This window comes from Embiotoca jacksoni, unplaced genomic scaffold (assembly GCF_022577435.1).
Source record: "Embiotoca jacksoni isolate LCO1_2020_lvr unplaced genomic scaffold, fEmbJac1.0.p SCAF_27, whole genome shotgun sequence".
NCBI lineage: Eukaryota > Metazoa > Chordata > Actinopteri > Embiotocidae > Embiotoca > Embiotoca jacksoni.
The window spans coordinates 6398179-6414652 of NW_027185378.1; the positions used below are offsets into that span (position 1 = coordinate 6398179).

General features: G+C 40.5%; 1 protein-coding gene across 3 annotated transcripts in view; it reads left to right on the forward strand.

The window, feature by feature from the left end:
* alk (ALK receptor tyrosine kinase) overlaps positions 1–16474 on the forward strand; it is a 344308-nt gene that overhangs the window by 264561 nt on the left and 63273 nt on the right. For all 3 annotated transcript variants that reach the window (XM_069160956.1, XM_069160958.1, XM_069160957.1), the window contains one exon: positions 6364–6497. In XM_069160956.1, coding sequence (XP_069017057.1) covers positions 6364–6497 — 134 coding nt within the window. The remainder of the gene's footprint in view (positions 1–6363; positions 6498–16474) is intronic.

The following is a 16474-nucleotide window of genomic DNA, read 5'->3' on the forward strand; positions in this document are numbered from 1 at the left end:
TCTTATAGTTGAGTGGCAAGTCTCTAACAGGGAAAGGAAAGGAAAGGAAAGTGCACATGATTATACAGTCCATGTGCCAAACAGCTGTCATTTTACTTCTCAACACCAACACATTGTTGGCATTAGGCCTGTCACTAAATAGATACAGTATATTCCTCTGTGAAGAGGATTGTTAATAGATATACAGTACTGCAATTCATCTAACAATTCCTGGAATTTGCACATTTCTGGAGTAGCTACACTTAAGGAGGTGTGACTCATGTTCATTTCGAACCAGGCTTTGCATTTGCGTGCGTGTATTTTAGTCTGTCTGAAATTGCTACACTGACACGAATCCCTGGTGGACAGGCTCGCATCCCGCTTTTTTTTCATCTGGGTTTGTTTATTCGGTCGGGTTTGTTTTCATCCTCTATAATTTGCTCGTGGCAGATTGTACATTTTTCAGCCAGAGAATGATTTGCTGTGCACAGAAATGCAAGATTGTTGCATTCAGGTGCGACTCATCAGAATGTGCTAACTCTCGCCTTGAGTGCAATCAGTAAACTCGGTAAAATCATGTAAAAGCAACATGACCTAAGCCACTCTCCCACAGTTTACAGTGTTCAACACACTGCCACAATAAAATGATTGTTATTCACTGTCTGTGAGGTATACGTGATCAAAGTATCTGGTTTTCCGAGACTGTGATTTTTCCCCACAGTTTGGGCCTTTGTGAGAAAATGAGATGAAGCTGACTTTTACAAAGGAAGCTCTGTCCCCAATACAACCCAATCCCCCCTCGTCATCCCAACTGCATTACGCCATAACAGAGTTCTCTCTCAACAGCTAACATTCAGAAAGTGTCCCGTTTAGATTTTGGAAGTGGCATTCATTCAGCCGGGCCGTGTCAGGCCATTCAATCTAATCTGCACTTCTCATGACATATTGCCTTAAGCCCGCTGTGCACCACGCCATTTGACAGTCCAAAATCAATGTGGCTTAAGTCGAAATCCCGAACCAGCAGCAATCACGGTAGCGCCCCCCCACCCTCCTCCTAAGTCCTTAACCCCTGCCGCCTCCATGTGTACCAAGCTGCATGCGGCATCATTTTCAATCAATCTCATCTTTCCACTGTGAAAAAAAAAATGACTTCAATCAAAAATAGATAGCTTGATCAAAACCTTTGCCGATGTTTCTTAGGGGGTAAAGATTCTATTACTATGTAAAGCAGTTTCCATTTCCGCCCCCCCACCCCCCTTTTAGTTTTACTGCAGATGCATTCAGCAAGGTACTTGGAGTTTGGGTATGATTGAAAACCTTTTCCATCGCATGCACTTAAATGGCTTTCTCACGACCAAACACTTTATTTTGTTGACACCTTCAGTGTTTTATCACAGCATCAATTGGTTGTTTTTTTTACAGAGGACCATTTTAAGGAAAGCAGACAGGTTAATTGACATATATATTTGTATTTGACCACTTTTGGCACATTCACACTGCTGCATCTTAAACTAATCAGCTTTGGTGTTTTGATGAATTCATTTCTGAGAGAAACGCATTTGTAGTTCTATCTCCACGTGTTTATTTCCATCTGTATGGTATCAGGTATGCAGCTTAGAGAATTCAAGCAATTAATGGAAACTGCTGTGATCTTTGACCACCTGTTGCTTGCCCCAGTCCACATTGTGCTTCATGTGCCACCGTGCCCCGAAGCTAGATTTAACTTAAATCTCAAAGAGAATTTATGTTTTTATATATGCACATAATTTCTCTTTCAAATTTTAACTGAGTCACTTACCTAATTAAGCAATATTACACAAGAGGTGATGCTGACCGAACCACCGTCGTGCCAATACTGACGTTAAAGCACACCCTCCAGTGTAATATTGCGATTGTACAACAGGTTACCAACTAAATAAAATATGTATATCAAAATGTTTTCATATTGTGGGGACTTTTTGTTAGTGTGATCTCTGTTTCCATGGCAATACATGGGGTACGTCTAAGAACTTGAAAACAATCAGTCGTGTCAGTGGACTCGTGTAATTTATGCAACGTTTACTACTCCAGGAAGCAGGCCGACCCTCAGCAACGACCTAATAAGTCTGTTCTACACGTCAGTTCTCAAACTCCAAAAATACAGCACATACAAACATAAAACTGCTCAGCTCACTCAGTCTTGTTGTAAGGAAGATATCTGCTAAAAAAAAATAAATAAAGTTATCGGTGGAGTCATGTATTTTTTATAAATTTTGGCACCGTGTCATGTTAAAACCAAACCAGTCGAGCTAGCCGCCGCTAGGATTGTAAGTGTGCGACTATCCGTGTTGTTACGGCTGCTCGGAGCGACAAAAAAGGAGCAAAAGGGACCTGATTTTGGCCGATAACACGTAAAAACAGCATGATATTACATTTATTAAATTCAAGTCCATTTATAAATTGATATTGAGAAAGGCGGCGTGTTCGTATTATGTATCAAATGTACTGTTGACCAATGAGATCTCTGGGTTGGAACTACTTGTGATACAACCCTGAACAGAGGCTCATTCCTAATTTAATTTGCGCGTCAATTCCACCTTTAAAATAACAAAGAAAAAGTCGGTCATCTGTTTTAAGGACAGAAGAACAAGAACACACGTGTACATACTGGGGCAGGTATGAAGTTGACCCAGCCATGTGTCCAAGCAGTCCTCGCAGCATTAGAGATCATCATAACCATTTTTAAATCATTATATTCAACTCACTTGTCTCTGTATTATTTGCCCTGACAGATGAGACTCACAGCTAATTCAAACCAGAACCCATAAGACAAATAAGCCTTAATGTTGTTAGGGCATGATCATCCTACATCCTCGCTAACAAAAACACGCACCAAATGAAAATGAAAAGAGCTACATGAGCCAGAGCACAGCACTGAGGGAGCATAAATGAATAGCATTATGAAATGAGGAATCGTCAGCAGGCAGCGAAGATGAGTTGGTCGAAGCTGTTTTTGTTTTCCTGCGGTGAGGAAAACACTCCCATCACGGGAGAGACTTTCTCCCAACAGCAGTGCGAACAAAGGTCAGGTGATTTTAAATAAGCAACGGGCCGTCAAGACACAGAGGAGCATAATGAGAATTATTAGCATCCGCATTCAGATTCGTCATGTATATCTAATTCCCGCATGAGGAGTCTTTATCATTAATTTTAATTTTATTTATTTATATTTAGGACCACTGTGCCTTGCATGGTATACTACAAATTAGGTTTAAATATTTGAGCGATGTGCTCTGGCGGCTCTGCTCTGATCCACTGCTCAGTTAATCAGTCCTGTGAGCGCCGCCACAGACGTGTGGTGATCAGACATCAAATATAATTCAGTCGTTAAAGTCTTCAAGTGTTCAAGTTTATACTGAGAACAAACTTTACATTGCTAGCTTTAAGCAGCGTGTATAGATCTGTCCATTATAATCAGCATATTTAATACTGAACACAACCAATACATTTAGGTCTTCAAATTACAGATTTGACTATTTACTGAGTACTTTTTATGTCCAAGTTTAAGAGTAGACGGTTTTTCAATGCATATACTTGCATTTATCTTTTGCACGAGTAGTCAAATATGCCAGCACAGGTGTAATCCCATTATCATGAGGCTGAGTATTCATTCAACAGAAAGGCCATTTCTAAATTTGGCTGTTGGCTGAGCCGGCGGTGAATTCAGTCGGACCATATGTATATTATTCACTTGGCAAATCATTGCAAGGTTATCAAGGAGACAGTGGCAGCCCTTATCTCGGGTTTCATTTCCTTCCCATTATGAGGAATGGCAGGGAGCAGGTCCCACACCGTAAAGCTGTTCTCCTACGGTGTACTCTGGTGCTGTAACATCACTTCCCATCTGGTCAGCACCTCCCCTCAGAGAGGCAGAGGGACGGCGCAAAGACAGTTTAGTGAAAAGCTATTGCAAAAAGGTGAGAGCAGTGAAAGGAGGGAGGAAAGGCAACACACAAAAAAAAGAGAAAAGGGAACCTAGTAAAAGTAGTAATGCAAAGCCTGTTGAGTTCCAGCGGAGGCATTGGGGAAATCAGAAAAGCTCAGAGCCTGTTTGTGTAGTGGGAGTTTTTGTGTACATGTGTGCATTTATATTTGCCCGACTGTTTCTAACACAATTCTACTCAAACAAAGCACAAAATAAATCCCAAAATAAACACAGTTCCCTATTTCCCAGTGCACTTGTCATAATGGAGAGGTAGAGACCTGCTGAAATCTCTCAGAATAACATCACCAACGGTCTGCAGCTGGTTGAAACCTTTCAAAAGAACTCAAACTGTTCCTGTTCGGTTCTCGTAATCATTATGTGTCACACGTGGAAACAAAGTTAGATATGTGAGTATGGAAGAGAATTATTTTGCAGATACAAATTGCCTTTTTCCCTTTTATTTCTGTTGGCTCAAATCTAGTTAATCAATTTTTTTTTAGCCCACTCTGGATTATAGAAAGGCCACAGCACAGCTTCTGATTAAATATACACTCAAAACAAGACTTCCGTACGGCCTACCAAGCTCAGATGTTTAAAACAAACCAGTTTAGACAAACAACCCTCTCAGTGTGCGCATTAAAAAAGGTCTTAAAATAGGACAAAAAAATAAACAGATGGAGACTTTCTGGAAAACCAAACCTCCAATAAAGAAGATGAAAGACTGCAATATTAAAACAATTTCCAAAAACAGGAGAAAATCCAAAACAACTTCAAAGCTCTGACAAATTTCTAATTATTAATAATGATTATTGCATTATAAAGTCATTGATAACACCCTCACATATTGTTGTCTGTTTAGATATCTAGCAGGTTCTGGTACAGGTACATCATTATCCAGCACTTACTCCAGTCATGTCTCCACCTAAAATCAACATCTGGGATGTAGCTGCTTTATATTCCACTTTCCTCCTCTTGGTGCTAACTCTGCCGGGCTTCGTCTTTAGTTTGGTGCTTGACAACAGAGGGCTTATCTGAGCTTTTTTCATTAAAATATATAGTTGCAGGAAGCAGGATTGATGAGGCCAGTGAGACTAAACTCTAGAGTAAATTTAAAAGCAAAACAGAAAGCTAAAAAAGGCTGAAAAGCTTTCCAGAGGGGCTTGAAAAATCGTTGTGGGTTTTTCAGTCTGAGTCAATAATCATTTCATTTAAATATTAACATTTTGTCTTTTTCCCTGATTCCATGTCAAATTAAATTTATTCCAGGTAACATTGCTGCACCAACAAAAACTTTGACTTATCCAAGCTCAACTGAGGACTCACCAGTTTAATAGATGTATGTTTGTTTTATGTGCATTGAAAACAAAATATTCTGTTCTGTTTCAGCATTTTTTTTTTTAAATTTATAGTTTATTTATGTACATCATTAAGAAATGATGGCGAACCAAAGTGTTAACATTGTGATGAACAGTAATATCGAACGGTCAACATGTTCTGTCTTATATCCGACCTGTTGATGTGACATCTCTTTGCAAACCGGACACAGTTCACAACTGCCGTAGTGCAACCATATATTTACTGAAAGCTACAATTAACAAAACAAGGTTCTTTCTCAGTGTGTAGTGATGCATCTGTTTCTTTAATGACTTTTGCATGCAATGCTCTCTCTATGTTATTTAATTTATGTGGCTACGGTAACCTATTATTATTGTTGCTATGTGCTGGTTTGTGTGTCTGCAAGCATGATATGTCAATCATACATTTATTTTCTCATTAGGGAAGTTGCTATTTACAGGAGATTGAGTATATTCGGTGTCGTGACTTGTGTGTATGAGTGAAAGGATGGGCGAGACAGGGGGAGGGGAGTGAGAGAGAGGGAGGGAGTGGGAGAGACTGTTGATGAGCTCCGAGCCAAAGAGAAATCAGCACAATTTGCTTAATAAAATTAGGGACAGTTGAACTGCACAAAGCCAGCGGGTGGTTGAGGGAGGACAGCATTCACCGCAGGACTGCGGCTCACTGACACACAAGAACTTGGCCTGAGTGTACCGTTGTTTCTTGACCACACACCTGCTGTAATTTACTTTAACCTAAGTCCAGCCGTAAAGCTTTCAACTGAGACACCACCTCACACCTGGCCATCTCCAAAGTCTTCTAGATCTGCAGAGTCTGGGTGGGCTCAAAGGGTGGGCCATGCATCACCAGACAAAGGAAGAAAGGGACCCTCCCAAAATGGAAGAAAATGAGGAAGCCCCCGTGTCGGCCTCCTCTGAAGCCCTGGATAGTCCTTCCTCCGAGGCTCAGGCTGAGCAGGCCCGAACCACCCTTACCCCTCTGAGCCGCAGCAGGTGTGGGTACCTCTGTCAGCCGTGGTGTCTGCTCCTTGCACTGACCCTCCTCCTGCTCTCTCTCCTTGGCAGCTGGGCGGTGGTCCACCTCACCCTGGGGACCCACGGAGGTACACCTTTTCGGATCTCGGCCAGCTACGATCAGCGGATCCCGCAGGACGATATGGCCACCATCGAGCCCCACTTCACCACCAACTGCACTATGGGTAAGTAACTCTTCCATCTAAAAGAGATTGCGGCTATATGTGTGCGTGTGCGTGTGCGTGTGCGTGTGCGTGTGCGTGCGTGCGTGCGTGCGCGCGCGTGTGTGTGTGTGTGTGTGTGTGTGTGTGAGTGGCATTGCTGTTATAACTAGAATTATGAAAAAAATGAAGTTGATTCACCAAGTTTGAAAAACTTTTATCATATACTATTTCCAAATAATCACGACAAAACACTCGCTAAATAAACGTGGGAAAGGCAGCATAATACCTCTTTATAGTGACTGAAAGATTGATTCACTGATCAATTAAAATAACCGACAATAAAAGTCATTAGTTTGAGGATTGAATATAAATGGGTCTAAATAAGGACTCATTATATGAGATTATAACTTTTTGGATCTTTGGTATTTTGGAGGCTATTTTCTTGTTTCCCAACGTGTTTGCGGACAAAATGTGCCTCACATGTTTGCTGAGTGACCGAGTTCCCGAAGCAGCTCAAACATGTCAAACTAGAAATTGCGGCGCTTACGTTGTGATTTTTTTTTTAACTTCATTACATTCATGTTGTGGAATGAATTGCGTAGACTGGAAGAGACTGAAATAATATCTCTCTCTGTCTACCTCGAAAGCTCCTCAAATTAAATTAATATAACTGATTCAATTTCCTCTGAACTGGAGGCAAAAGCACAGCAGCCCTTGCTTAAACATTTCGTGTCTGCATTACTGAGGAAATGTAGATACAATCCTTGTTTCCTCTAACAGGCCATGTTTAACAGGCAGAGAGGTGCAGAATGCCGCAAAGACCCAGTGATGATTTGATGCTGTGCATGTATGAAATATCCACATTTGTATAATGTAAGTCATTATTATTTTATAAGCAGCTACATGTTGAACTAGGCCTGGTTTCTTCACTGAGAATTAGTTTTAAAAAAAACCTTCATGTCAGGCTTCTATAACAGAACTTGTTTACCAGACCGTGTTAGCGTCTGCTGAACTTGCATAAAAAGGAATAATCAAGTAAAGGGTGACCGAGAGAAATGATTCACCAGTAGCTTCTTATCACGGACTAAATTCAATCTTGAAATTGGCAGACGCGCTCAAAAGAGATCCTACAATGATATAATGCTGTTTACACAATGTTGTGCTTGTAGAAGTTGTTTGTTTTTGTTTTTTTAACCAGATGTGTTACAGTATTTGTATTTATAATTTATATAGTACTTTCATGTTGATTCACATGTGGATATTTTTCACTACAATTGAGAATACATATTCTAAATATGCTGATAAGAGGCTTTTCATCATCTTTATCTTTTCTATCATCCACAAATGAGAGGTACCAGATTTGCAGAATTGTTTTTGGGAAATTATAATAAAAATCCAAATCTTGTGTCATCACATATGACATGTCGCTTTAGTTTGGGTTTTATTATTAGTCCTGTATTAATAGTGGTCGCATAAAAAAACTGTTGTGGTCATATTACAAACATGAATGCACTTTGGCTCAATTTGTTTTTCCTGTTTGTAAGACAAGTGCTGCTACTACACAGGCAGACTAGGAATATGTTGTTGTTACTCACTGTATGCAAAATTTTGGGCACCGCTGAGCAAATACTATATTTTGTTATTTAAAGTTACACAAAAAAAACTTGAACCCCCATTTTCACAGTTATATACAAAAGAAGAAATATGAAGCAGTAACTGAGGCACGTGAAAAGGTTTTGGGCCTCCTGAGTACTTCGGTTGACCTCTGGCCCCAGATGTGCTTTGCATTTGTTGACCTTTGTGCTGTGACGGCACCTTGTGTCATCATTTCTGAGTCCGCTGAACCCTCAAGCAGATACTTTGCATGATTTTCTTTTCCATTCTCAGCAGGTGTTCAGTTTTGTCTGAAGGTTTTCTTGGTCTTTCATATCTTGTCTTGACTTCCACTGCTCCTTTGAGTTGCTGTTTTTAATGAGATTTCAGACAGCTGGAAGCACTGATATCTTTCTACAGCCATCACCTGCTTTGTAGGTATCAATTATAATTATTTTCAAACTCTCAGTCATTTGCTCTGAGTGGCCGTGGAGTGAAAACATTTATCAAGCTCTGTAATTGTCAACAGCTGACAGTTCCTAATGACAATCCTTGACCTTCCTTACAAGTCCTAAAAAGTCAATTAAAGCCTGTTTAAAGCTAATGAGGCTCTGACGCTTTACAAGTTGGAGGATGCCCTTTAGCACACGCTACAATTAAATGCCAAATTTTTAAGCTCATGAAATAAAACGCAACAGTAAATTAACACTTGACATTTTTATCGGTTTTGTTATGCATGTCTTATTGTTGTAGGATTTACTTCATTTTACTTCAAAAATCTACAAAATACGCAATTTGCTGAAACATTTGTATCCAGCTGTTTGTGAACAATGGTTCCCCTGCCTGAGGCCTGTTATCAGCCTCAGATGCACTGATTTCCAGCTGGAGATTTTGGGTTGAAGTCCACTTTATTCCACTACTTCTTATGTTGCACACTGGAAGGCAGTCAAGTGGGCATTACCGTGCAATTTTCTATTAAACAATACAGAGCATCTTAAAAAAGCTGATCATACCCACAGGCCTCTTTTTGAATTCAGAGATATGCTCACAGTTAATCTCCTCTACTTTTACAGAGGCCAAGTGTCTTTGCGCTGCGCAACAGAGAAATAGCTTTTCTGCTGGGTCAATATTTACCTCCGGATGAATGAGGAGCGTCGCTCGAAAGGAAGGACATGTTCATGAAGATTTGTCTGCAGATTTGGTTCCACATGGCACTTGAGGTCAGGTCACAACAGTTAGTTACACGGAAGAAATTATTATTTGATTCGGCTGAGTTTTTCAAGGCCTGATAACATATCAGCAACACCTGGCGCTACATTATCTCTATCTGGTTGTCAAATATGTAAATGTCTGCGTGAGCGTCTGAACAAGAGGAAGTGACAGAAATAGATAATGAGGACAAGGAGAAGGAGAACAAATGCAATTCATATTTGTCACAATAGCCCTCAATGCTGCATATCTGAGGTCATTTGTTAGCTTAAAATGTAAATGTAATCCAAAACATAAGTATAAATCCAGGTCCCACACTGTCTGTTCCCGGCACGAGAGCTGTTGCTCATGCAAATCCCAGCCTTGGTTGAACAGTGTCTAATTGTTCTCAGCTCTGGGTTCACTGTGTTCCTCTTGACAGGCAGCACGTAAGCCGCGGCTAGTCGGGAGAAAAAAAAAAACGTGCAGACGTGCTGTACTCTCCTCAGGCACCACCTGTGTCCCCCCAGCAACACCCACTACACACATCCCACTCCCAAACTAAGCCCTAATCCGTCTCGGCACGCTCACCGTGCGGCCCTCGCCACATTTCGCGGTGTTCTGAACCTCCCCCACTTTCCCCTCCAGCACCTGTCACAAGCTCAGGCTCGAATTACTTTCCTTCCTACCTGGCACAGAACACGAAGCCCGGCCGCTCGATTAAGGCTCTCAGACTCAGTTGTTTGCTTTATTTGTTCCGGTCCCGTGCTTGCAAAATGAGCTCATTTCTGCTGTTAATGACCTGTCAGGGTTTTGGGGAGAGTTGCACAAAGGTGGGTCCAAACTGGACTTTGATTAATTGATTAATTTGTCTCAAAGGTTATTTACCAGCTGAGAGACCGTGGACATAATAAGATGAGAATTTTAACTGTTGCACCTGCACGATAGTTTTCCTGCAGACCTTGTGAGTGTTGTACAAGAAGCATTTAAGGATTCTCAAATCACTAAGAGAGCAAAAAATGCTTCAAATCTATTTTGTGTCCAAGTTCTTGTTGCACGTTTTGCTTAATCATTTTATCAAGTTTGCTTCGAGGTATACAGTATTAACAGTCTTAGGTCAAAATATGACCTTGTTATTGCCAGCAGAGGGGTGTACTACGAATCAAGATTAGTGGCTCAGCGAGGTATGTTGACACTACAGCCAGGGGTGTCAGACGTGTCATGGTGGCTCTCTTTTAAGCAGGCTAGATCACCATGGTAACTCGTGCTGCAAACTTAACCTGGTCCAGGACAGGTTATGTTGGAGATATGGGTTTAAAACGTCAGAAAGTTTCGCCTACTGACCAATCAGTTCTCTCTGAAAAATGTCATCACCAATCGGAGATTCGAAGATCCCGTGGAGCTCGGCGTGTGTGCTCAGAGTGAGACGGCGAGACGGTCCTCTGCGGGGGGGGCAGAGTGTTTAGAGACCGACAAACCTGATTTTCACACGAGGTATAGATTAATTTCATTGTGTTTTTCTACTGCTATCATCCTACAACAGAGACAGAGGTGAGGTGATATTATAAGCCTCTCAACTTCGGCGACGCATCCTTCCATCATTTAGCAGCTGCAACTCTTCTGCATTCAGCCTGAATTATGTGTTTAATCTCTTCATAATTGTTTTTAAATTATAATTTTCTCATCGTTTTTCAAATATGTGGCTCTGCTGTCAGTGCACTTGTCCATGTTTGTGATTGGTCGGATGCTACAAACACAGCTGATAACCACCGTCGCGGTACCGATGATCTCTGACTGCGAGTTTCCGCTTTGTTGAGCCGGCTCAGACAAAGACAGCCTGGATATGTTGGACTTGCTTCGTAGTACACCCCTCTGATTCAAGTTCACCTCATCTCACAGATTCCGTGTTAATCAGCTCTTCTTGCGATCTCTTGAATCTGGACTGAAGTTTGACGACGTCCATTTCCTCCCTCTTGGTTGTGTCCTTAGCAGAAACGTGGTGATTTCTACAGCCAGTGAAGGGCAAGGAGGTATCGTCAATGCAGGATAAATAAATGGAGCAGCGTCTGACTTCTTTCTGCGGACCCTTCCACTTTAATTAATTCATCAGTCACTCGACCAACAAGCAATCCAATTTGCTGCCCCTAAAGTGACTTGTGTGGCTATGTGCCTATCTGTGGAGCTCATCCTGCTGACAGGAAGTTAGATTCCTACCCTCTGCCAGTGTCTCTGCGGTGCCATAGCTGTACAGAGAACGTAATTATTCAGGCTCAGCAAACATGTCAGTGACACTCTTAACCTCCTACAGTTTCTCATCCTGGAAGTAAACAGAGACCAGTGTGATGACTGACAAACTCATTACCAGATTGTGTCAATAGCACATTTGACTTTTCCTCTGCCATTGCACTGTGGCAAAGGAACACTTATAACGATGTTCATCCATTGAAGAGAATATTTGGTATTTTCGCTTGTGGATTAGCCTGAAAACTGTCACAATTCATTTTTCTGGTCTGACATGTAGCTGAGAGAAGAAGAGGGTCAACCCCGTGGGAATCTCAACCGGTGACCTTCCCTTCCCTGGCCCATTTCCCTAACCACTGCACTGCTGCTGCAGGCCCCTAATGGAGCGTTACGGCAAGTCCATACTTGGCGATTAGGTACACAGCAACGTGGGGGTGTCCACGGGCCCATCAATCAAACACGGCCCTAAAGAGGCAATGAGGGAAATGGGTTCGGGGAAAGCCAGCGGAGTGGACAGTGTTAGACATATGGATGGATGGGTGATGGTGATTTGGAAGGGGGGGAAAAAATACATTCATTATCTTAGCGGGACAGCTCTATTATGTCTTTAGTTGAGATTAAAATTTCACTTTGACTCTGACTGCATGAATGACAGTGAAAATTTACTGTTGGAGGCTCAACACACTGAAGCTTTCATGTTTAATTGGGGTGTGACGGTACAAAGCAAATTCATGGTTCCTGGTTTATGTATCTCAGTTCTGTATCTTGATACAGCAGGAAAAAAAAACTAAAGAAATGCAGAAATTAATAGTTTTGCAAATTACATTTTTTTGTATTCAAAACTGTATAACGTACAGTTTTTTTTTACTGTAAGTTAAAACAATAAAGTGCTGGCATAAAGCTAATAAGAAAAGACTCTTATGTACGCAGATTTCTCTACTGACAATATCTTATGGTAAGATACTTGTAAAAACATAACAATTTCTTAAGTATTATCAAATTAAATGATAAAGAATTTGCAAATTAAGAACTTTCAGGATCCAAATAGTATGGACACTATTATTTAGTCAAATATTTGTTAAGACAAAAAAACAATAGCATGCAAGTTTTAGATCATAAACCTAAGCATTGGACCTTATATTGAGAAAAAGTTCACCAGAGTCATTATGGTTCATCCCCTGGGCGGGACTCGTGTCTGTCCAGAATATCATTACAGTTTGTTACAGTTATTGAGATATTTTTAGTCAGGATCTGAGGGACGCACCCACTGACAGACCGAACCTGTCATTCCACTACCAGCGTTAAAAACACACAGAAATCAGGTCCCAGGTGCACAATTTACCTCTTTAGGTCTTACCTTCAGAAAGACGTTAAATCTATTTTGATATTCCTCAGTCGTTGTTCCTATAGCAATGGTGTTTCCTGTACTTCCTGATCTAAAGTGTGAGGAGTCCTCTGAACCTGCTATGTTTCATGAAAATACATATTAGAATAATGTCTGTGCTGCCTGTTAGTAAATGTTGAACTGTAATCTTAGTGTAAAAAAACACAGACACATGTATTTAATGCTTTATGATCTAAATATTTACAAGACAATTTGTTGTATGTGACATCTGACCACGTAGAGTTCATACTGAACCGCTTCATCACTAGTTAGGAAATATGGTAGGATGTACAGGAGTTTACTTGATGCTGAAGTGAAGTTGCTGCCCGGGTAACAGGACACATCTGGCTATAAACAGAGCATTATGACTGTTGTTATGTCACATTAACAATTCAGCATATTGTATTAAGATTAAGAGGAGCCTCAAAGGAGAGCATAATGCATCTTCTTCTTTTAGTCCCTTACACTGATTGATCATACATGTGCTCAGCTGCACATCAGGTATTATTTCTACCAAAGCAATAATTGTCAAGCTTCACATATTTATTTTTACCTAACACTGAATAATTTGTAGCATAAATTTAAATAAACCAGGGTCAAGGTGCAGGCAGAATATATTTACTAAATCAAATCAAATAGAGAAAGATGTCTGCTTTACTTGAGAAATGTTGGCATCTTTTCAATTTAACTTTTGATTAAATGTAGAACAGAAGCTTCCCATCAAATATTAGTCTCCTTTTGTATTTAAGGTCTGCATATTTCACCGTATGACAGTACTTCAGGCTCATGTTTTTTTTAGCAAGTGAATTTTTACTTGCAGCTTCACCACATCTTGAATAAACGGGGAGATAAGAAAAATAATAAAGATATTCATGATATAACTACATTTTACAGCATTTATTAATGTCCCGTTTAAGGCTTGTGGAGGGTTTAATACTGAGGTTTGTGAAGATGTAATGTTTAAGTTTTACAATGAGACCAGGTGCAGCTCTGGTATATTGGAACAGTGCATCACTGTCACTAAAATGAGGAGGGTAGAGAAGTGAGTGTAAATAATCCCAATCTTTAAAAATAGATGTGTTTATTTTACATCTACTATATAGTCTGTGCATAGAGAGTAAGTCAAATGCTTTGCTGATCATCTACTCAATCCAACATGCACAAACAAAACATGATTTCAGGTCTCTGAAACATATTTCCATCTCTGTTTTCTACTCAGATCAACATAAACTGTTTTTATTCATTCTTTTTTTGTGTTTTATTTCCTTAAGTGTGAGTTTTTTGCTGTCTGCCTGAGGGCAGAGCTTAAAAGTACAGAAAAAGAAAGTCAATTTTGATCTCAGGTACTTATTGCTACTGTGTTTCATGAGTAAAATGATGATTAGTATGTTAAAAAGGAGTTAGTCTTTCATTTTCAGTCAAAGCCTTCAGGAGCCTTAAGGACAATCAGCAGTTCATTTATGTGCCAGATTTACTTTGTGGTAGTTATATGGGTGTTTGTTTCCTTGTGTTGTGGTTTCTGTATATCTTATGATTAACCGGGATACTTTGAGGTCCTTTGAGGTGACAGAAAAAAGTAGGAGCAAGTTAGAGATAAAACACAAAAGCCAAAACAACAGCTCATCAATTAACAGAAGATACAACTTGCCAAGACAAGGCCCTCCCTGGCAGTACTGAGCTTCATCACATTATACCTCTAATCTCTTGCCTTGGGCCTTTCCACAAGCAGCATCCCCTCAACACAAACTGGCTTTCTGTTGCAGGAACCTTTCCAAGGCAATCTACATAGGCAGTTTCATTTTAAGATATTGAGCAAGTGTTAAATGGCCCAGGGCACCGAATAGAGTGTTCCCAAGATGCATATGCCAAATGGAACAGATGTCTAAATCAACCCTAACCTGGCATGGAGGAGGAAATTTCTGCATGTTATGGACTCAAAGCATCATTGAAGAAAAAGGCAGTTTTTAAGATACAGCAACCGTAAATCTAATCTCATTCTGTAGAGGCGGCGTTTGCATCAAGAATGTTGGCATGAAGTATTTAATCTGCTCATTCAGTCACTTCTGTCCTGTAAATGTAAAGCAGCCCACTGTATGTTATACTTACTATGTAGGTACAGGATGTGATTCATCTGTTATAAATGAAATGAGCAAAAGAGAGAAATTTCATTAACTTGATGTTGAAAGCCTTGAAGACAATTATTCCCGACTTTGATCTGTAGCAAGTACAAATTTCAACAACATGAACAGAATTTATGAGCCTTTGACGCATCGCAACACCTGCTGAAGTAATCGGTGTCTGTGATGTTAACAAAATCATAGTTATTACTATCAGATAAAAACATGATTTGCTTATAAATATCCAAAATCATTCATATTTTAAACCTTAAAGTTTGTGCAATGATCTGATTTCTTGTATGAAATGAATCCCACCTAAAAAAACAAAAAAAACAACCCCAAAAAACTATGAACATCAAGGCTGAGTTTACCCTGTGGAGGCAAAGCCCTGTGGCATAGTGCTGTTGGTTTTAAACAAAACAAAGGCTCCGGTCTCACCAGGCCCACAGTGTGTGTGGAGCAGAGGCTTTCATGCTAAAACTGCTCTGGATGATTAGACAAGTAGGTGTGGTCATGCGAGGAGCCTCAAAGGGGGAAAAAAAAAAGCCAGCATGGGGTGATTTAAGATTCAGACAAATGATGATGCAGCATGTGAATGTCAGACTTTTGTATTCTGCAGAGAAACGATCACACAAATTGGGGGGAAAAAGTGAAACTACAGCTTGAAGGGATGTTTCTCAGTTGTTCTTATTTTCTTGTAACTATGTAAATATAAAATATGTCATGAAGTCAGAACATCAACCACCAAAGTAGCAAACGTAACCTGCGTGAACAATAGTCAAGTTTATAAAGTGTGTCATTATAACTGTAATAGTTCAGTAACGTTAACTCAAATATACCTACTCAGTTTTAGCCATTTTTGCATCTTGTTTCTATTTTGGTTTGTTGGTCTGTTGATTGGTCAGCCAAACACTTTGGGCCAGAGTTTACAGCTCTTCAACAATTAGGCTTAAAGATAAGAAAGGCCACCTTGTAGATTCAGAAGTAGCAAAAAGCTTCATTCACCGCTTCAATTTTCTTCGCTGTGAACACAGTCTGGTAGCTCGGCTCGTATTCGCGTCTGCACAGCCACTCTGAAGAGCGTACCAACCAGCGACCAGCGGCGGTGGTTAACCGCGTTGGTTTCCCCCCTCCTTTACTGTCATTGGACGACGGGTGACAACGCAGCGTTAAAATTTTTCAACTTTCAGTGACTGACAAAAATAAAACGCAGAATGTTCAGCGCTCGGCACAGAATAAACACTCAGCACCTCGTCAAGCTGCTGGTGTTCATTAAAACAATTTTAAAAATATGCTGTACTCAGGAAAAAACACTTCGGTTGACACGGGCGGTGGAAAGTTGCAGCAGCGGGAGAGTGTCGGACGGTTTTGGCGCATGCTGATTGGCTAGAATTTGATTGGTAAGAATTAATTAGAGGTCCACGCTCAGTAGGATGGAACAAATGTTCCCTATGGAGGGAGACCAGTCCCATATT